Source organism: Hyaena hyaena, unplaced genomic scaffold, assembly GCF_003009895.1.
Source record: "Hyaena hyaena isolate Hyena2069 unplaced genomic scaffold, ASM300989v1 scaffold_70, whole genome shotgun sequence".
Taxonomy (NCBI): Eukaryota; Metazoa; Chordata; class Mammalia; order Carnivora; family Hyaenidae; genus Hyaena; species Hyaena hyaena.
In genome coordinates, this window is record NW_024080701.1 from 1,978,243 (window position 1) to 2,001,467 (window position 23,225).

At 40.9% G+C, this 23,225-nt stretch overlaps 1 protein-coding gene across 6 annotated transcripts in view; it reads right to left on the reverse strand.

The window, feature by feature from the left end:
• The window catches only part of NDUFAF1 (NADH:ubiquinone oxidoreductase complex assembly factor 1), a 30,912-nt gene extending 11,999 nt beyond the window's left edge, over nt 1–18,913 (reverse strand). For 2 of the 6 annotated variants that reach the window (XM_039232770.1, XM_039232767.1), the window contains exons 1-3: nt 18,734–18,913; nt 12,281–12,932; nt 6,849–7,034 (exon numbers count right to left, since the gene is read on the reverse strand). In XM_039232770.1, coding sequence (XP_039088701.1) covers nt 6,849–7,034; nt 12,281–12,856 — 762 coding nt within the window. In that variant the 5' untranslated portion in view covers nt 12,857–12,932; nt 18,734–18,913. The other 4 variants (XM_039232768.1, XM_039232769.1, XM_039232771.1 and 1 more) reach the window with 4 other exon arrangements.
• Between the last annotated feature and the right edge of the window lie 4,312 nt (nt 18,914–23,225).

Consider the following 23,225-nt stretch of genomic DNA (forward strand, 5'->3'; position numbering starts at 1 on the left):
ATCAAAATCCAGGTAGCACAGAAAACTCCTATTAGATTCAACAAAAACTGATCATTGTCAAGGCACATCATAGTCAAATTCACAAAATACACAGGCAAGGAAAGAATCATGAAAGCAGCCAGAGGAATAAAGTCCTTAACCTACAAGAGAAGACAGACCAAGTTCACAGCAGACCTATCCACAGAAATTTGGCAGTCCAGAAAGGAGTGGCAGGATACATTCAACGCACTGAATCAGAAAAATATGCAGCCAAGAATTTTTTATCCAGCAAGACGGTCATTCAAAACAGGAGAGATAAAAGTTTCCCAGACAGACAAAAATTAAAGGAGTTCATGACCACTAAACCAGTCCTGCAAGAAATTTTAAGGGGGACTCTCTGATGGGAGAAAAGATGAAACAAAACAAAAAGACCAAAAGCAACAAAGACTAGAAACAGAGAACACTGCCAGAAACTCCAACTCTATAGGCAATGTAATGGCAATAAACTCATATCTTTTAGTACTCATTCTAAACATCATGGTCTAAATGCTCCAATCAAAAGACACAGAGTAAGAGAATGGATAACTAGACAAGATCCATCTATATGCTGTTTATAAGAGACCCATTTTAGACCTAAGACACCTTCAAATTGAAAATAAGGGAATGGAGAACCATCTATCATGCTAATGGTCACCAAAAGAAAGCCAGAGTAGCCATATTTATATCAGAGAATCTAGACTTTAAAATAAAGACTGTAACAAGAGATGAAGAAGGGCATTATATCATAATCAAGGAGTCTATTCACCAAGAAGACCTAACAATTGTAAACATAGATGCTTCAAACATGGTAGCACCCAAATATATAAAACAATTAATCACAAACATAAAGAAACTCATTGATAATAATACCATAATAGTAGGAGGCTTCAATATTCCACTTACAGCAAAAGACAGATCATCTAAAAAGAAAATCAACAAGGAAACAATGGCTTTGAATGACACACTGGACCATACAGACGTAACATATATATTCAGAACATTTCATCCTAAAGAAGAATACACATTCTTCTCAAGTGCACATGTAACATCCAGAATAGATCACATACCGGGACACAAATCAGCGCTCAACAAGAAAAAAAAGATTAAGATCATACCATGCATATTTTCAGACCACAATGCTATGAAACTCAGAATCGTCCCCAAGTAAAGATTTGGAAAGATAACAAGTACTTGGAGACTAAAGAACATCCTACTAAAGAATGTATGGGCTAACCAAGAAGTTAAAATGGAAATTAAAAAGTACATGGAAGCCAATGATAATGATAACATCATAGTCCAAAACCTCTAGGATGCAGCAAAGGTGGTCATAAGAGGGAAGTATATAGCAATCCAGGCCTTCCTAAAGAAGGAAGAAAGGTCTCAGATGCAATGTTGCAGGATTCTCTCACAGAGAGACGTGACACTGAGGCTTTTCTTTCCAGGAAGCAACTTTATTCGTGCTGGCACCGCTCAGTTGGATTCGTACCCAAATAACTGAGTGGCCCACATCACATGGCATAGTTTTTTTATACATTTTCTATTTCTTTGTCTCCCTTATATGGTAACACACATAAACATGCAGTCTGATTAAGTTGTCTCAGTTTACAAGAACAGGGGATGTAGGCCCCTGGGTGCTTATCTAGGTGACCTTGAAGACTTCTCTCCTCTCTTCATTTTTTTTCCTCTCTCCTTAGGGAGGGGTTCCTACCACAACACAACCTAACCTTACACCTCAAAGAGCTGGAAAAAAGAACAGCAAATAAAACCCAAAACCAGCAGAAGACAGGAAATAATAAATATTAGAGCAGAAATCAATGCTATCAAAAAACAAACAAACAAACAAAAAACCAGTAGAACAGATCAATGAAGCCAGGAGCTCGTTCTTTGAAAGGATTAACAAAAATAATAACCCCCTAGCCAGTCTGACCAAAAGGAAAAAGGAAAAGATGCAAATAAATCAAGAATGAAAAGGGAGAGGGGAGCCTGGGTGGCTCAGTCGGTTGGGCGTCTGACTTCGGCTCGGGTCATGATCTCACGGGGTGTTCCGGCCCTGCATCGGGCTCTGTGCTGACAGCTCGGAGCCTGGAGACTGTTTCAGAATCTGTGTCTTCCTCTCTCTCTGACCCTCCCCAGCTCTCTCAAAATAAAATAAAGACATAAAAAAAAAAATTAAAAAGAATGAAAGGGGCGAGATCACAACCAACACTGCAGAAATACAAACAATAGTAAGAAAATATTATGAGCAATTATACTCCAATAAAATAGACAATCTGGGAGAAATGGACAAATTCCTAGAAACATATAAACTACCAAAACTGAAACAGGTAGAAATAGAAAATTTGAACTGACTCATAACCAGTAAAGAAACAGAATAAGTAGTCAAAAAACGAGAGTCCAGGGCCAGATGGCTTTCCAGGGGAATTCTACCAAACATTTAAAGAAGAGTTAACACCTATTCTCTTGAAGTTGTTCCAAAAAATAGAAATGGAAGGAAAACTTTCAAACTCTTTCTATGAAGCCAGCATTACCTTGATTCCAAAACCAGACAAAGACCCCACTAAAAAGGAAAACTACAGACCAAATACCCTGATGAACATGGACGCAAAAATCCTCAACAAGATATTAGCCAACTGGATCCAATAATACATTAAAAGAATTATTCACCACAGCCAAGTAGGATTTATACCTGTGATGCAGGGCTAATTCAATATGTGCAAAATAATCAGTGTGATACATCATATCAATAAAAGAAAGGACAAGAACCACATGATCCTCTTAATAGATGCAGACAAGGCATTTGACAAAATACAGCATCCTTTCTGGATAAAAGCCCTCAAGAAAGTAGGGATAGAAGGATCATACCTCAAGATCATAAAAGCCATATATGAAAGACCCACTGCTAATATCTTCTTCAATGGGGAAAAACAGAACTTTCCCCCTAAGGTCAGGAACATGACAGGGATGTACACTCTCACCACTGTTATTCAGCAGAGTATGGAAGTCTTAGCCTCAGCAATCAAACAGCACAAAGGAATAAAAAGGCATCCAAATTCTCCAGGAGGAAGTCAAACTTTCACTCTTTGCAGATGACATGATATTCTATATGGAAAACCTAAAAGATTCCACCAAAAAAATTACTAGAACTGATCCATGAATTCAGCAAAGTTGCATGATAAAAAAAATCAATGCATAGAAATTGGTTGCATTTCTATATACCAATAATGAAGCAACAGAAAGAGAAATGAAGGAATTGATCCTATTTACAATTGCACCAAAAACCATAAAATACCTAGGAATAAAGATAACTAAAGAAGTGAAAAATCTATACACTGAAAACTATAGAAAGCTTATGAAAGAAACTGAAGAAGACACACACAATAAAAGGAAAAATATTGCATACTCCTGGATAGGAAGAACATTGTTAAAATGTTGATACTACCCAAAGTAATCTACATATTCAATGCAATCCCTATCAAAATAACACCAGCATTTTCACAGAGCTAGAACAAACGATCTTAAAATTTGTATGGAACCAGAAAAGACCCCGAATAGCCAATGCAATCGTGAAAAAGAAAACCGAAGCTGGAGGCATCATAATCCCGGACTTTAAGATGTATTACAAAGCTGTAACCATCAAGACAGTATGGTACTGGAACAAAAACAGATCAATCGAACAGAATAGAGAACCCAGAAATGGACCCACAAACGTATGGCCAACTAATCTTTGACAAAGCAGGAAAGAGTATCCAATGGAATAATGACAGTCTCTTCAGCAAATGGTGCTGGGAAAACTGGAGAGCGACATGCAGGAAAATGAACCTGGACCACTTTCTTATACCACACACAATAGTAAACTCAAAATGGATGAAAGACATAAACCTAAGACAGGAAGCCATCAAAATCCTTGATAAGAAAGCAGGCAAAAACCTCTTGGACTCGGCCACAGCAACTTCTTACTCAACATGTCTCCAGAGGCAATGGAAATAAAAGCAAAAATGAATTATTGAGACCTCATCAAAATAAAAAGCTTCTGCACGGCAAAGGAAATAATCAGCAAAACTAAAAGGCAACAGATGGAATGGTAGAAGATATTTATAAATGACATATCTGATCAGGGGTTAGTATCCAAAATCTATCAAAGAACTTATCAAACTCAACACCCAAAAAATGAATAATGCAGTGAAGAAATGAGCAAAAGACATGAACAGACACTTATTCAAAGACATCCAGATGGCTAATAGACACATCAAACAATGCTCACCACCACTCATTAACAGGGAAATACAAATCAAAACCACAATGATAACACTTGACACCTGTGAGAATGGCTAACATTAACAACTCAGGCAACAAGAGATGTTGGTGAGGATGCAGAGAAAAAGGACTTCTTTTGCACTGCTGGTGGGAATGTAAACTGGTGCAGCCACTCTGGAAAAAAGGATAGAGGTTCCTCAAAAAATTAAACATAGAACTACCCTACCAATAAACCCAGCCATTGCACAACTATTTATCCAAGGGATACAGGTATGCTATTTCGAAGGGGCATATGCACTCCAATGTTTATAGCAGCACTATCAACAATAGCCAAAGTATGGAAAGATGTCCATCAACGGATGAATGGATAAAGATCTGGCATACACACACACAAACACACACACACAGACACACACACGAAATGGAGTATTACTTGGCAATCAAAAAATTAAATCTTGCCATTTGCAACTACATGGATGGAACTGGAGGGTATTATGCTAATTGAAATTAGTCAGAGAAAGACAAATATCATGACTACTCATGTGAGGAATTTAAGATACTAAACCAAGGAACATAAGTGAAGGGAAGCAAAAATAATATAAAAACAGGGAGGGAACAAAACATAAGAGACTCTTAAATATAGAAAACAAACAGAAGGTTGTTGGAGGGGTTGTGGGAGGGGGGATGGGCTAAATGGGTGAGGGGCATTAAGGAATCTACTCTTGAAATCATTGTTGCACTGTATGCTAACCTGGATGTAAATTCAACAATAAGTAAATTAACTAATGAAAGAAAAATCTGAAACATACACTAAAAGTATTTTACCTTTGGGTAGTGTTAAAACACTGGGTACAACTTTTTTTTTTCCCTTTTTGGCATTTTCCAAATTTTCTATCATCCTAGTTTTAATAATTTGCTATAGTGGAGCACCTGAGTGGCTCAGTCAGTTAAGTATCCAACTTCCACTCAGGTCACGATCTAATGGTTCATGGATTCAACCCCTTATTTGGGCTCTGCAATAACAGCAACAGAGCCTGCTTCAGATCCTCCATCTCCTGCTCTCTCTCTGCCCCTCCACTGCTCATGTGTTCTCTCTCTCTCTCTCTCTCTCTCAAAAATAAACATTTTAAAGTAATAATTTGTTATACATATTATTTGTATACTAGTGTTACATATGTAATAATTTTTTGCTTACATAACTCTGTTAATGCAGAAATATACATTAAGTGACTGTTATATGCTAGGCACACTGTTGAGGTGCAGGGGAGACAGCCATGAACAATACAGACAAAGTCCCTCCTCTCAGAATTTACAGAATTTATGTTCCAGGGGAGCAGGGTAGAAAGTGACAATAAACAAAGAGACAAGTGAATGAACAAAATAATTTTTACTTAGTAGTAAGTTCTAAGAAAAAAGTAAACAGGGTAGTGTCATTACTCAAAGTGACTGGGTTAGAGGGTACAACTCTAGCTACAGGGGTCAGGCCTCTCTGACACTTTTTGAGCTGAGAGCTGAATGACAGGAGAGACGAATCAGGTCAAGAGCATACTAGCAGACACAACATGAAGTACAAAGGCTCAGAGCTGGAGGAGAGCTTGCTGAGTCTGATACGCAGAAAAGGGGCCAGTATGGAGGAGGAAGGTAGGCAGGGAGACTGAGGTTGAAGACAGGGGTCTGATACTGCAGGTCCGGTAGGCCCTGTTAAGGACTTTTTTCTAATTGTAAGAAGCCACTGGAGGGTTTTAAGCATGTGACTGATGTAGTATGCACTATGCATTACATCACTCTGGCAGCTGGAAAGTGGATTTCAGGGGGCAAGAGAACAAGGGAAAGCCATGAAGAGGCTGCTGTACTAATCCAAAGGCCTGGACAAGGGTGAGTGGGAGAGATGGCTAGAATGGTCACACTCTGGGTGCAGTTTAGAAGTACAGGTGACAGGATATGCTAACAATATATTTGGGTAAGGGAGAAAAGAATCTAGAATGACTCTTAGGTTTAAGTATAAACAAAACAGGGACTTTCTTTTATGTATTAAAAACCTTCAGGAGACAGAAGAAAAGAATGGGTGGTTGAAATTCATTCCCTGAATGTCTACTTCTTTTCCTCTACGTTAACATTTTTACCTTCTTAAAGCTTACTCTCATAAAGTAACATTGCCTTATATTACCAAGAAATGAATAAAAATTTTAATGATTGTGAAATATGAAGTATTTATTGCTCTTAAGGGAGATTTTCTCCTAAACTAGGGATACAAGCTTAACAGAGTTGCCTGGAAGAGAGGATATATGGAAACTTAAGAAGAAACATCTACTTGGGCACAAAGCAAAGATGTACCCATGATTTACCATGGATCTGGCCATATCCTTATCAGAAATATTTATTGGTTAGGAAACTAACATTTATATTAATTAAAGAAAAAAATCACATATTAATCTCACCCCTAGTTCATCTTCCTTCTTTTTCTTTCCACACCTTCCAAAAGGGAGTAAGAGGGGGGAAGAAAAAAAAAAAACTACAGTGTAACCATGATTTCAAAAGACTTCATTTTCATACACAGTAAAGAGCTGTGCTGTTACCTTGACCTCCTGCCAGTAGGGCCCCCCACGAGTGAACATGAAGTAACTGTACATCTGATTCTTCCTCTGGATTAAATCCGTGTCCTCTCTGATATTCACCATCCAAGGCCGACCATCTCCACGTACACGGAGATATAGAGTGTTGAACTGGGACCAATCATAAGACCTCTTCCTCTCGAAAGGGCCCTAAGGTATAAAAAAGAAAATTAATTTCATCTGATTTTCTACTAGTAGCAAAATTAGTCATCTTTTGAAGCATCAAAAGGATCCACTGGCATTTTTCTGCCTATTCTGGCTTTCTACTATCATAAGGCGGCAGATAAATCTGGTGATTCCTTTTTTAGCATAAAATACTGACAATGTATTTACGTTTCTGTTTTTTTTTTAATGTTTATTTATCTGAGAGAGTGCACACGTGCACGCACAATTGAGGGAGGAGCAGAGAGAGAGAATCCCAAGCAGGCGTCACACTCAGCAGAAAGCCCAACATAGGGCTCAAACTCTTGACCTGAGCCGAGATCAAGAGTCAGACGTTTAACCAAATGCACCAGTCAGGCGCCCCGTATTTATCTTTCAAAGGTATCGTTCAGGAAATGATTGGCCCAGGACGGTGTTGATGTGTGGTAGGCACTTGTAAGTATCAATGAATGGAAATGAATTACTGTATGTCTTTTTTTCCCCTGGTCCTATGGAGTAATGGATTCTGAGTGGGCATGACAGCTGCCTTTCCATAAATCAGAAAACTATGAAAGAGCTCGAGTTTTAAAACTGCTATTTTATAACAATAGCTACCATCCAATGAAAACCTACATTAAGCACTGTGAATGCATAATTTCATCCTCACAGCCTTCTGAGATAAGTACTATCATCGTGTTCCAGTTTACAAATGAAGAAACTGAGCACTCAACTAGGAAATGGTAGGTCCAGTGCCAATTAATTCCAAAATCTGTATTTACACTTAACAACTACCTATACTCTCTCTCACGGAAAGAGGAATTTAGCGTTACTTTAAAAAGGTGTTTATTTATAGTATAGCAGTGCTCAGATATGGACTATTATTTGCTAGCTGTGTAACTTTAGACAAGCTGTTAACGCTCCCAAAGCCTCAGTTTCCTCATCTGTAAAATTAGGATGACCACACTTTACAGGATTATTTTGAGGATTTAAAGGTATGTAAATATACATAAATGTATATAAAGTATCAAGAGAACTGGCAAGGCACACTTAATAAATTTTATCACCTATTTTCATTACTCCACAGTATTTATCCAGCCATAGAATTATTTTCTACTGTGGAAAGACCAAATCCATTCTGTGGATTTCAGACACTGAAAAAAAAATCTTTGTATGCATATTTGTTGTTTCTGAAAGAACATATACCTTTCTTTCTCATCATTATCTGGAGAGAGGGACCCACAATTCCTAATGTATGCCTTTCTCCTTAGAGCACAATATCCAAGCAAACATCCAGGGGCTGTGGCCCAGGCCAGGCACAAGAGCCTGTCCAGGCAGCCCTGAAACAACACCTGGCCATCAAATTTGCAAAAAGCCATATACTAGTGGTGAGACAAAGGAGCTAACCTAAGTAACTCTGGAAAATAGTGTTCTGATGGGAAACTGTAAAATTAAAGACCAAGGAAATTACATATAACCACTGTACTCTAGTTGGTAAAGTTGTTTCTCACAGGGTTATGGGTTATAAATTGGGAAACTGCTGGGGCCGCTGGGTGACTCAGTTGGTTAAGCATCCAATCTTGACTCAGGTCACGATCTCATGGTTCATGAGTTTGAGCCCAGCACCAGGCTCTGTGCTGAGAGCTCAGGGCCTAGAGCCTATTTCAGATTCTGTGTCTCCCTCTCTCTCTGCCTCTCCCCAACTCACGTTGTCTTTCTCTCAAAAATAAAATCAACATTAAAAAAAAAAAAAATAGGGGTGCCTGGGTGGCTCAGTTGGTTAAGCATCCAACTTCAGGTCATGATGTCATGGTTCATGGTTTGAGCCCCGCCCGTACTCAAGCCTAAAGCCTGCTTCAGATTGTGTCTCCTTCCCTATCAGCCCCTCCCCTGCTCACTCTCTCTCTCTCAAAAATAAACATTAAAAGAAATTTTTAATAAAAAATTAAAATGTTCTAAAACTGCTTTGCATGTATAGTGGGGTTGAATTAATAGGTAAATTGATAGTAAATGATGGGAGATAGGTGTCTCACATTATTATAGTAGGACGTTATAGATAAGCCAGAGGGAGAAGCCTGGAATGAACCACATAGTACTATATGAGAGTCAGCACGGTATGAACTCATATTTGGCTTCTACAGAAATAATTACAGACATGTGTTTCCACGGGTTGGTATACATTCCTGTATTTCCTGCTGTGTCCACTGAAAGGTCCCGGAAGTATTGTCAACCCAGTAGCAACAAGTGTACTCAGCACCCAGATCTGTGTTTCTAATACCATTCCCCCAAAAAAGGAATCAGGGCTCTTTTGAGAAATGGCTAATTCTAGGGTTGGGACAGAGAAAATACAAAATGTGTTCAGAGCATGCTGTAGTGCCAAAAAGTGCTAAAAAAACAAAAAAATGAAGGCATGTCAAAGAGACAAAAACTAACTTGAAAGAGCTTACAATGGCCAAAACTGGAACAATTTGAGCAACAAAATAAATAACATAGCATTGGATTATAACCCAAAGTATGAGTCCATACAAAATGACTGGCTGATTAAATAAATAAGGCAGAAGACACAAAACTTCTCTTAAGAATCCCAAATAATTTATGAAAATATCACCCCTTTAATAAAGGAGACAGAACTTTGGGGCACCTGGGTGGCTCAGTGGGTTGAGTGTCTGACTTCTGCTCAGACAGGTCTTACAGTTCATGAGTTCGAGTTCCACATCAGGCTAGGTGCTGAGAGCTCAGGGGCTGGAGCCTGCTTTGGATTCTGTGTCTCTTTCTCTCTCTGCTCCTCCCTCACACTCTGTCTCTCTCTCAAAAAGTAAATAAACAATAAAAAAAATTTTAAAACAAGAGAGACAGAAGTTAACCCCATGCCTTGAATGTAGGATGCACTCAGTGACTTGCTTCCAAAGAAGAGTATGGAAAGAGAAACAAACAGTAACAATGCAGTAACCTGGCAAACACTACTGACCAGGTGATCAAGGTTAACTCATCAGTGATAAGTCACATTGCTAGCATGTACTTCTGATATGTGATGAGAACAGTACTTCAACTCTGTGGTATTCTTCCTAAAAAAACAAAAACCCGGTCTTACAAGGAGAAAAAAACATCAAAAAATCCCAAATTGAGGGTCTTTCCACAAAATACCTGACCAGGATTTCTCAAATCCTCAGGAAAACTAAGGAAAGACTAAGAAACTATCACAGAGCAAAGGAGCCTAAGGAGACATGACAACTAGATGTAATGTGGTGTCCAGCTGGGATCCCAGGACAGAAAAAGTACAAGTGCAAAAACTAGTGGAATACAAACAGTGTCTGGAATTAGTTAATAGTAATGTACCAATGTTGGTTTCCTAATTGTGACAAATGTACTACAGCAGTATAAGATGGCAATAACTGGAGAAGTTGGGTGAGAGGCCTATGGAGCCTTCTGTACCATCTGCACAATTTTTCAGTAAAACTAAAACTATTCCAAAATAAAAAGTTTATTTATTTTTATTTTTTTAAATGTTTTATTTATTTCTTTTTTTTTTTTTTAAAGAAAAGAACAAATTAATTTTTTTTTTTTTACAAATAGTTTATTGTCAAATTAGTTTCTACATAACACTCAGTGCTCATCCCCAAAGTGCCCTCCTCCATGCCCATCCCCCCCTCCCCCCCACACCCATCAGTCCTCAGTTTTTGTCAGCATTCAAGAGTCTCTCATGGTTTGCCTCTCTCCCTTTCCCCCACCATTTCAGCCCTTCTTCTCCCCCTTGTTCCTCCGTCAAGTTCCTCCTAATCCTCCTATACGTGCAAACATATGATATTTGTCCTTCTCTGCCTGACTTATTTCGCTCAGCATAACCCCCTCAAGGTCCATCCATGTTGCTACACATGGCCAGATTTTGTTGTTTCTCATTGCCATGTAGTATTCCATGGTATAGATAAACCACATCTTCTTGATCCATTCATCTGTTGATGGACACTTAGGCTCTTTCCATGTTTTAGCTATTGTGGAGAGTGCTGCTATGAACATTGGGGTACATGTGCTCCTATGCCTCAGAATCTATAAGGAACTCACCAAACTACACGCCCGAAAAACAAACAACCCAGTGAAGAAATGGGCAGAAGACATGAACAGACACTTCTCCAAAGAGGACATCCAGATGGCCAACAGACACATGAAACGATGCTCAGCATCCCTCCTCATCAGGGAAATACAAATCAAAACCGCACTGAGATACCACCTCACACCAGTCAGAGTGGCTAAAATGAGCAAATCAGAGAACTCTAGATGCTGGCGAGGATGTGGAGAAACGGGCACCCTCCTACACTGTTGGGAATGTAAACTGGTACAGCCCCTCTGGAAAACAGTGTGGAAGTTCCTCAGGAATCTAACAATAGAACTCCCTTATGACCCAGCAATAGCACTGCTAGGAATTTACCCAAGGGATACAGAAATGTTTTATTTATTTCTGAGAGAGAGAGAGGGGCAGCATGAGCAGGGGAGGGTCAGAGAGAGAGAGGGAGACAAAATCAGAAGCCGGCTCCAGGCTCTGAGCTAGCTGTCAGCACAGAACCCGACACGGAGCTCAAACCCACCACCTGCGAGATCAAGACCCGAGCTGAAGTTGGACGCTCAATCGACTGAGCCACACAGGTGCCGCTAAAAAGTTTATTTAAAAAATAAATAGAAGGAACATGCTGATCTTACATCTACCCTAAGGAACCTCTGGCCATCACAGGGTTTGTGGTCTATTAGAGAAGACGCACATCCCTGAGATCATTGTTCAAATGGCTGACTTCTCAGGGCTCCTCAAACATAAGAATGCCCCACCCTGACCCAAAGTGATGCCCAGAAACAAGAGGCCCTCCTCAGGAACCACTTCCCCATATGCTTTTGCTTTACACCTATGCCCTGTAGTTATTTAACCTCACTGACACAAATGATCTGCCAGGTGTTTTCATTTACAGAAACAAAAGCTATCTGTTGGGGCACCTGGGTGACTCAGTTAAGCGTCCGACTCTTGCTTTTGGCTCAGTTCATGATCTCACAGTTCGCCTCAGTTTGTGAGTTCAAGCCCTGCAATGGGATTCTCTCTCCCTTCCTTCCTCTCTGCCCCTCCCCCCGCTCCCGTTCTCAGTCTCTCAAAATAAACAAACTTCAAAAAAAGTGTTTCGTTTAAAAAAATAAACAAAAGAAGCTATCTGCTACAGTTCATGCTACAATGAAATTCACCCCCATTCACTGGAACACTGACGCTCTGGGGCTTCACTTACCCTTGGAATCCTGGATATCATTGCACAGTACCCACTGCGACCACTTTCCCCATCCTTAGGCGCTTCAGAGCTCAGAGTTCCATACAGCAGTGCACTCTGATTATTCTTGCCCATCTTCAGGAACACTTCACTTCTGCCTCCTATCGTCTTATCAGAAGTCACTATCCACTTATCTAAGTCTTCTTTTCCACGGAATTGCCAGACGACCTTGGCTTGTTCCATCAAGACCTCATGCAGAGGGCGGCCTTCAGGGCCTCTCCAATAATTCACAATATCATCCTTTAAACGCCTACAATGGTCCTTTATTTCATCTTTAATTGCTTTATCAAAACTAAATTCAGGCTTCTCCCCTGGAGAAGTTATATCCAAAGCAACTTCTCTCTGGTGATGTCCTTGCAAATCCCCTTCAGTATTCCTTTGAGAGGAGTTTTTGCCAGGAGCAGCCACAGGTTTCTGAAGACTACTAGAACAATAGTCTGCAAAGCGAGTACCCAAAATTGGACATGAGGCAACAGTTGGCTTCAGGCACTTTCTGAAAATATAAGTGCCACTCAGAAACTTGTGAACCAAAGCCATGGTAAAGTAAAATCCAAATGTAAGTTTCTCCCTAGACTACGAAGGAAAGAAGTTTCAGCAAATAGCTCAATTCCACCTAGAACAGAAAAAGACATTGAAGAGTTACCAGGGTAGCAATGACTGCATCACAATTTCAAATTCAACAAAGACATGTACTGTGAAATTCATTAACTTATTTTCTAATTCTGTAAACACTTCCCCAGGGCCTACGATGAGCATGATTGTTTGTGTGGTAAATAAAGCATCCCACTACCTCGCAAAAAAATAAAAAGAGGAAGAGAAACACAGGCCCCCTTCATGGAGTCAATTATTACCCCCAAAATAATTCAAGTATGTGCTTCAAAAGGTTGTGGTCATCTTGGATGAATATATAAAGATGTGGTGTGTGTGTATATACATATATATATATAAATATATATAATATAATACATATTTATATATATAAATATATATAATATTATATATATTTATATATATTTATATATATATAAAACGGAGTATTACTCAGCAATCAAAAAGAATGAAATCTTGCCATTTGCAACTACATGGATGGAACTATAGGGTATTATGCTAAGTGAAATTAGTCAATCAGAGAAAGACAAATATCATATAACTTTACTCATATGAGGGCTTTAAGATAGAAAACAGATGAACATAATGGGAGGGAAGCAAAAATAATATAAAAACAGGGAGGAAGACAAAAAATAAGAGATTCTTAAATATGGAGAACAAACAGAGGGTTACTGGAGGGGTTGTGGGAGGGGGGATGGGCTAAATGGGTGAGGGGCATTAAGGATTCTATTCTTGAAATCACTGTTGCACTATATGCTAACTAACTTGGATGTACATTTTAGAAATTTTTTAAATGTTTTAAAAAGGTTGTGTTTATCTTAAAGCAAATTTTTATGCCGGATTTTATTTTTATTTTTTAAATATTTTTAACATTTATTTATTTTTTGAGAGACAGATCATGAGCAGGGCAGAGGCAGAGGAACACAGATTATGAAGCAGGTTCCAGGCTATAAGCTGTCACCACAGAGCCCGAAATGGGGTTCGAGCCCACGAACCACAAGATCACAGACTGAGCACTCCTATGATGGATTTTTAAAGAAATCATGGATTCCTAAAACAAAATATTCAACTAATTCACTAATTCACTCCAGGGCCTAGGCTAACTGACAACATTTTAGCACTTCATCTATTTTTAAAAAGAGGGACTTTGGTGCACATTGTATGTGGAGTCAGAAAATGTGCCTGCTTATTAGGTTATAAGTATTGTGAATACTGGCAATTTCATACAGCTAAACCTATAAAGCTCTTTACCCTCAGGTAAAGCTACTAATCTTGTGAAGCCTCCATTTCCTTGGAGATAAGATTGTGTTAACACCTCCTCTACCTACCATAGGGTATTCTTCTGAAGACCAGATGGAATGACAGCTACAACAGCGTTCTCTGATCCAGTAAGGTTTTCAAACCACTTGACATGTATTATCTCATTTAAGACACACAAGGCTCCTGCAAGACAAGCCAGGTAGGTATTTCCTTTCTCTAGGAAACAAACACCAACAGGTCAAGTGATCTGCCTAAGCTCACCGTGCTAATCAGTATGAAAGCTAGAACTAGAACTCTAGTTTTGTGTACTTCTACTAGATGCTGCTGCCTCTAGTAAAAACATCAGCAATACAAGTTCTATAGCTCTAGTAAAATAACAACTTTGGCTAAACAGTCCTCTCTTCTACTTAACTCCAGCCAGCCCTAAAAGGAAACAAAATATGTAATGTCAATTTCTTTGTCTTTCTCCTGTCTTGGCCCAAAGACCAGGAGAAATGAAAAACAAAAACAAAAATTCACCCACTAGTCAGAACATGCTGCTGAATGAAGACATAAACATAACACTGAAAACTTAAAAGAAAAAAAAAAGCCTCAAGAATGCCAAAATCCAACCATCCGGCTCACCTGCTTCAATTGCCTAGGTGCCTACATCCAAATAGTGCTCAAACCACTCTAACTACAACAGAGGAGTGGTCATCCTTCTAGAATGCCCCTCCTCCCTCACTCCTTACATCAGGAGGATCACCACTTTCTCTCTTGTAGAACACTGCACTCTGCTCCCTGCCTCCAGGCTTGCAGCCATCACTTCTACCTCATCCTACCTCTCAGCATTTAGAAGGGCCTAAAACACAAAACTCATCCTTTATTTTCTCTGATTAAAACACTTGTGGGGCTCCCTCATGGTCTTTAGAATAAAGGCCAACTTTCTAAACAGGGTCTAGAAGACTCCTCCACATCTGGCCTCCATACATCTCCCCAACCTCACCTCTAGTCACACCCCACTCTCAACTCCACTCCTAGCAAACACCTGTGGCCCAACAAGTGACAACCAGTATTCCCTTCTCTGGGCTTTAGTCGTTGGCTGATTGCTGTTCCCAGGCCAGGAATGCCCCCCCACAGATTTTGCCTAGCTCGCTTACCCTTTGGAACTCAGCTTCAACATCACTTACCCCTCCAAGAACCCTTCCTTGACTATTCAACTTCACCAGGCCTGCATCCTTCTGATGTGGTCTCACTGAATCCTGAGCTTGCACTTTCCCTACTACAGGTTACTGACCAATTTCCTTGTTAGTCTCTTCCATCAAGACACTTGCAGTCTGGTGGGGAGACCATCCTCTCTGTGGTACTTCCAGCTCCCAGGATGGGGCCAGCATGCAGGAGACTTGTAATATTTGTTATAATAATACCTCCACAATTCTTCACCTCCTCAACCAGTGCCTTGGTTCAGAGTCTTATTGCTTCTTACCAGGACTACTGTAATTCCCCAACAAAGGCTTTTCAAACTTTAAAGTGCTGATGAATTGGTGCAGTGCATCTCAGTGGGTTAAGCATCCAGCTCTTGACTTTGGCTCAGGTCATGATCTCACAGTTTGTGAGATAGATAGAGCCCCATGCTGGGTTTTGACCTGACAGTGTGGAACATGCTTGTAACTCTCTCCCTCTCTCTCTGCCCCCCATCTCTCAAAATAAACATTTAAAAACAAAAATAAAAGGGCTGCCTGGGTGCCTCCGTTGGGTAAGCATCCAACTTCAGCTCAGGTCATGATCTCCCAGTTCATGAGTTTGAGCCCCACATCGGGTTCTGTGCTGACAGCTTGGAGCCTGAAGCCTGCTTCAGATTCTGTGTCTCCCTCTCTCTCTGCCCCTCCCTTGCTCATGCTCCATCACTCTCTCTCAAAAATAAATAAACATTAAAATAATAATAAAATACTTGTTAAAAATTTTTTTAAATGCCTATGACTCATCGGAGATTTTTGTTAACATGCAGATTCTGGGGGCGCCTGGATGGCTCAGGCAGTTAAGCAACCGAATTCGGTTCAGGTCATGATCTCACGGTTTGTGAGTTTGAGCTCCGTATCAGGCTTTGGGCTGACAGCTCGCAACCTGGTGCGTGCTTTGGATTCTGTGTCTCCCTCTCTCTCTCTGTCTTTCCCCCACTTGTGCTCTGTCTCTCTCTTGCTCTCAAAAATAAGCAAGCATTAAAAAAATGTTTTAATCTCTTTAAAATGCAGATTCTGATTGGGGCGCCTGGGTGGCTTAGTCGGTTAAGCGTCCGACTTTCGCTTAGGTCATGATCTCGCGGTTCGTGGGTTCGGGCCCCGCGTCAGGCTCTGTGCTGACTGCCAGCTCAGAGCCTGGAGCCTGTTTCAGTCTGTGACTCCCTCTCTCTCTGACCCTCCCCTGCTCACACTGTCTCACTCTCTCCTAGAAATAAATAAAACATTAAAAAAATTTTTTTCTTAAAATAAATAAATAAAATGCAGATTCTGATTTAGTAGGTATAGGATAATGCCTGAGTTTCTGCATTTCTAACAAGCCCCCAAGTGATGCCCTTGTCATTGGCCCACAGGCCAATTTGCTTTAAGTAGCAATGTTCTAACACATCTCCCTGACTCTGATCTCCTCTACCTCTATCCTTTGCCAGGTAACAAAAGGGATTTGTCTAAATAAGACTGCGCTCCCTGTATAATAAGTCAGCAACTCACCCCCAGAAACTCAAACTCCTAAAATAATACACAAGGCCCTCCAAAATGTGCCCATCTCCTGACCTGATTTATCTTCATATCCATGGGCAATAACCTCAACTCCATCAAGACTAACTGTAGGGGTACTTGGGTGGCTCAGTCAGCTGAGCATCTGACTCTTAATTTTGGCTCAGGTCATGATCCCAGGGTTACAGCATCAAGCCCTGTGTGAGGCTCTGCGCTGAGCGTGGAGCCTGCTTAAGATTCTCAGTTTCTCTTTCTCTGCCCCTCTCCCCCACTTACCCACGCTCTCTCTAAAATTAAAAAAAAAATTTTAAAAAGACCAACTGTAATCCTGTCTAAACACATAAAAAAAAAAAAAGTTTCCACTGCTGAAACCACAAAAGTGACCAAATATGCTATCACAGCTAATATGAACGACTAGTGTATATATATATATATATATATATATATATTAGTTTATTTTGAGAGAGACAGAGAGTGTGTGAGTGAGGGGGATGGGGCAGAGAGCAAGAAATGAGAGAATCCCAAGCAGGCTCCACACTGTCAGCACAGAGCCTGATGCGGGGCTCAGTCTCACAAACTCTGAGATCATGACCTGCACCAAAGTTAAGAGTCTGGACGCTTAACCAACTGAGCCACCTTGGTGCCTTGAATGACAAGTATGTCTTGACCAGTCATGGCATTAGCCTAACTCTAGATAGATAAGATTTCTGATTTCCAGTTATAGAATTACCTCCACTGCCAGACTTCTTTCCCCAAAATCACTTAACACAAACCTAAATTCAAAAATAAATCCCTTTTAACACTCTCTTACTGAGATGTCCCATGGCTTCCTATGGTGTGTGTTTTCTCTCACTGTAAAAAGTAATAAACTCATGTTCAACTATAGGCATGTTCCTGGTGGCCTTCCACTAGGGGGCAATGACATTACTCTCCTTCCATAGTATCTATTTTCCTAAGAAAATATTCATATGACTCTTTCAGCCCTTACATAATATTAAAATATTGTTTTTATCTGTCTACCTCATTCTGACCTCCTTAATCATAAGGACCATGGCTTAAACATAACTGATGCCCAATAATGTTTGCTGAATAAATGAAAACCGAGTAAACAGCATATTTTCATACAGACTAAAAATAGAAGGGAACCAGGAAATTTAAAAGTTGAGCTGAGGTCCTGGAATTACAGGTAGTATTTCAATTTCCCTCACTGATTGTGCTTCATTTTATCTCTACATATAAAGGAATTTGGGAAGCAAATGATAATCCCATAAAAAACAGAATTTGTACAATCATAAAAGATTCTCGTGAACCCCAACTACAGGCTACACTACTAAGTGGCAAATAAGGAGGAATCCAAATTGCATACATACAAATATTAGAAGCATAAAAGTGCAGAGACAAGCTTGGGGGGGTGGGGTGTCGAAAAAAGACTTAAAGCCGTAAAAAGGATGGGATTATGAGTAACATTATTCACCCTATCTTCCAAGCCCTCAGTAGTTCAGTTACTTCTCTAATAATGTAAACTTAATTATAAATTTTTGCTTCGTATTTCTACCAATAAAGTAAAACCCATCAACTGGACGAACCCGGGCAGAGGTTGATGAATTTTGACGGCAACGGAACCAATCCTATGAGCTAAAACAGAGTATTCTTAGTAAAGACTATATATCCAGGTCTTACCACATGCCAGAAACTGTTTTTAAGTATATTTCACTGACTGCTCCCAACAGTCCTGAGAGAGGTGCTATAAGTGTTCCGATTACAAAGACGAGGAAACGGAGGTTCCAAGAATAAATCACCCGAGGTCATACAGCTGTTAAGTGGCAAAACTAACCCTAGAGCTCCTGCTTTAACTCCGGGTCTGATTTCGGTGGAGCGGTCGGGACCATGCCGTGGCGAGGCAGCGCCGTCAGGCCTCACCTCCTAGGGCTGTGTTGCCCTCCCACGTCCCGGACGCGCCAACAGCCCTCCACCCGTGCCCGCTCGCCTCTCTGCCGGGGCGCGCGAGTGACTTCCACCCGGGTTTCCGCTTTTCCCGACCGGGTACTCCACTCTCTTTGTGTGTGTCCATCTGCTTTTCCAGTCCGGAGTCAAACCAGGCCTCGCGGCACTAGAGTTCCGGCCGAGGCGCAGTCCGCAGAAAAGTAGCAAGATCTCCGGAGCCCGGCGAATTGAGTGAGGATTTTGGTCGACGAGCCTCCCAAAGAGCTCCGCTTCCACGCCTTCTGATCTTTTCTGCCCTGTGAGAAAGTGGAGGAGAATTTAGAGAAGCTTTCCTCCTTCCCTTTCTGCATCCATCTGCTTCAGGCTGCAAACTCCACCTCGCATCTTTCAAATAGGACCCAAATACTGCTAATGTCCTTTGGCCCCGGGGCGCCAGGGTCCCCTCTTGCCGCCTCTCCCCGCAAGCACCTAAGAGCTGCCCATGGCCTCAAAGGACAGGATATCCTTGGAATCGCCCCCACGGCATCTTTGGAGACCCACCATGAACCTAGACAGCAAACTGTCCTCCCCAAATCCTGCCCAGTGGGGCCATCCCCTCTACAGAACTACTGTATCCATTGCACACCGCTGTTGAAGCACTTTCAACATTGTATCTTAAGTATTCACTTCTCACTTCCTCTGCCACCTGTGAGCTTCCTGGGTCTAGAACTCTGCTGTTCCTCCTGTCCCCAGCAGTTAGCACTGTGCTAGCAGGAATTAAGCTCTCAGCAAGTATCTGAATGAATTATATCCCCTGGCAATTCACTAGTCTTTTCCAAGGTTCCGAAAGACCTCACCAAATACAATCAATTGGCTTTTCCAAGTTTCCTCCACCATTTGTTTCCACTCCACCACGTCTTCCTTCTTGAAATTCTGCTTTTGACTTTTCTAGACTGACATTGCCTGGTTCTTCTATCACCTTGAACCTTCCACAGCTGCCTCCACCACTGACTCATTTCAGAAATGAGTTATGTACAATTTCATCTCCTTCCCTAAATCCCAGCATATATTTCCAACCACTTTTTTTTTAAGGAAGAGCTTTTTATTTTTTATTTATATTTTTATGACATTTATTTATTTTGAGTGAGAAAGAAAGAGACAGAGGCGGGAGGGGAGAGAATCCCAAACAGGCTCCACAGTCAGCCCAGAGACTGACGTGGGGGTGGAAATCACAAACCTGAGATCATGACCTGAGCTGAAATTAAGAGTCAGGTACTGGGGCACCTGGGTGGCTCAGTCAGCTAAGCATCCAATTTCTGCTCATAGCATGATCTCGCGGTCTGTGGGTTCAAGCCCCACATGGGGCTCTTTGCTGATAACTCAGAGCTTGGATCCTGCTTCAGGTTCTGTGTCTCCCTCTCTCTCTCTATAAAACACCAAAAAATAATCTCTCTCTCTCTCTCTCTCAAAAATAAAGATTAAAAAACAATTTTTAAATAAAGAGTCAGGTACTTAACCCGACAAAGCCACTCAGGTGCCTCCATTTCCAAATTCTTGATAGCAGTTCCAGCTGTGGGATACACCACTAGCATCTCAAATTTAACATGTCTGAAACTGAATATATCATATTTACTCATTTAACTCCCCTTATGTTCCTATTTCTGTAAATGCCCACCTCCTTCTAACCTGGAAATCTTTGCTTTAAAACTTAAACCTCTTCTCACCAGCCCTAAATCCTACTGAATTCTCTTTGCTGTCTCTAGACTTTCACTCCTTCCAAAACCAGAAAGAACCCTATAGTTATTGCTCTTATACAAATTGACATTCAGTCTACTGATTGCCCTATTCTGGACACAACAGTTTATCTATTTCCGCTTTAAAATGTGACACCCAGAGCTGACACCAAATTCCTCTGGCCTCCAGATGTTCCAATGCATAAATTCTAAGCCCTTCAAAATCTCCTATACCATCTATGCTCCTCCCTCTAATCCTCAATTTCTCATCACAGCTCCTATCTACCTAAACCACACTCATTCCTCTGCATAATAGAGTTAACATTTTCTCTGCTCAGCATATCCCCCTCTTCTCCCTCCCAAACTTTGATCTCAGGTGTTTATGTGACTCCCCCTTCCTCCCACTGTAGCTGATTGGTCCAGTGATAAGCACTTGATCTGATCAATCAGGTCATTCCCAGAGTTCTTCTGCTGTAAAACTGGAAAATAGTCTGTTTAACCCTGGTGGCTCCTGCAGAGCTTATTCGCTAACTGGTAATAATGTGAAGAAAAGTGGTTTACAGCAAGAGAAAATAAAATCAAGGTGCTGAGGGGCGCCTGGGTGGCTTAGTCGGTTAAGCGTCCGACTTTTGCTTAGGTCATGATCTCACGGTTTGTGGGCTCGGGCCCCGCGTCGGGCTCTGTGCTGACTGCCAGCTCAGAGCCTGGAGCCTGTTTCGGAGTCTGTGACTCCCTCTCTCTCTGGCCCTCCCCTGCTCACGCTGTCTCTCTCTCTCTCTCTCTTGAAATAAATAAAAAATATTTTTAAAAAAAATCAACGTGCTGAGAGAGAAAGTAATGGAAGGATAAACAAAGACCCAGTCAGCATTTATAGTGTCAGTTCCAGCTGTTCCTGAGGCCCAGCTGCATCTATTATCTTCTCATGGCTCAGCCATTTAGTCTTTCCCTGACTTCTAAGCACCAATAAACTCTTTTACCTATATCAGAGTTGGGTTTCTATCACTTGCAACTAATAGGCCCTAATTGATACATTGACTCCATCCATTTAGAACACACCTTAGGGGCACCTAAGTGGCTCTATGGATTAAGTGTCTGACTCTTGGTTTTGCCTCAAGTCATGATCTTCCTGTTCATGGGATCTACCCCTATGCTGGGCTCCATGTGGAGCCTGCTTGAGATTCTCTCTCTCCCTCTCTCTCTGCCCCTCCCCTGCGTGCTCTCTTTCTTCCTCAAAATAATAAAATAAACTTTTAAAAAAACATCTTAAATCCCATATTTTCCTTAAAAACTTTCCCTAATGGGCTCATTTCATAATGATTGCTCTCCTTCTGACACCCTGTGATATTTATGCTTTATACTGTAATGCTGGTGCTTAATTATGTTCAAATGAAAACTAGATTATAACCATGACTAAACTGCTCATTCATTGTTTCATATGTACAAGCTTTTTCTCTTGAACAGGAGGGTAAAAACCTTAAAAGTAGTGATTTTGTCATATACTTTATTAAATATTTATTTATTTTTGAGAGAGAGCACGTGCAAGGAAGGGAGGGGCAGAAGGAGAGAAGAGAAAGAATCCCGAGCAGGCTATGCGCTGTCAACGCAGAGCCAAACACAGAGCTCAATCTCATGAACATTAGATCATGACCTGAGCTGAAATCAAGAGTTAGATGCTTAACAGACTGAGGCATCCAGGTGCCCCAAAGATTTATATTTTAAAGTATATGGGGGTGCCTGGGTGGCTCAGTTACTTGAGTGTCTGACTTCAGCTCAGGTCATGATCTCATAGCTTGTGAGTTCAAGCCCCACATCAGGCTCTGTGCTGACAGCTCAGAGCCTGGAGCCTGCTTCAGTTCTGTGTCTCCCTCTTCCCTGCCCCTCCCCTGCTCACGCTCTGCTGCTCTCTTGTCTAAAAAAAATAAATAAACACTTTAAAATTGTTTAAATAAATAAACAAAGTATAAAGTATATGACAGGAGTGCCTGTCATACAATATTTGCTCTTCTGTGTCTGATTTACTTCACTTGGCATAATATATTCAAGATTCAATGATATTGTAGCATGTGCCAGAATTCCCTTCCTCTGTAAGGGTGAATAATATTCCATTGTATGTACTTACCACATTTTGTATTTCTATTCATTATTGATGGCAACTGGGCTTATTTCCACCTTTTGCACATTGTGAACAATGCTACTATGAACATAAGTGTACAAATATGTGTTCAAGTCTCTGCTTTCACTCTTTTGGTTATTAAACCCATATGGTAATTCTTTTTTTTTTTTTTTTACAAATAGTTTATTGTCAAATCAGTTTCCACATAACACCCAGTGCTCATCCCCACAAGTGCCCTCCTCCATGCCCATCCCCCCTCCCCCCCACATCCATCAGTCCTCAGTTTTTGTCAGCATTCAAGAGTCTCTCATGGTTTGCCTCTCTCCCTTTCCCCTACCATTTCCCCCCTTCTTCTCCCCCTTGTTCTTCCATCAAGTTCCTCCTAATCCTCCTATACGTGCAAACATATGATATTTGTCCTTCTCTGCCTGACTTATTTCGCTCAGCATAACACCCTCAAGGTCCATCCATGTTGCTACACATGGCCAGATTTCATTGTTTCTCATTGCCATGTAGTATTCCATGGTATAGATAAACCACATCTTCTTGATCCATTC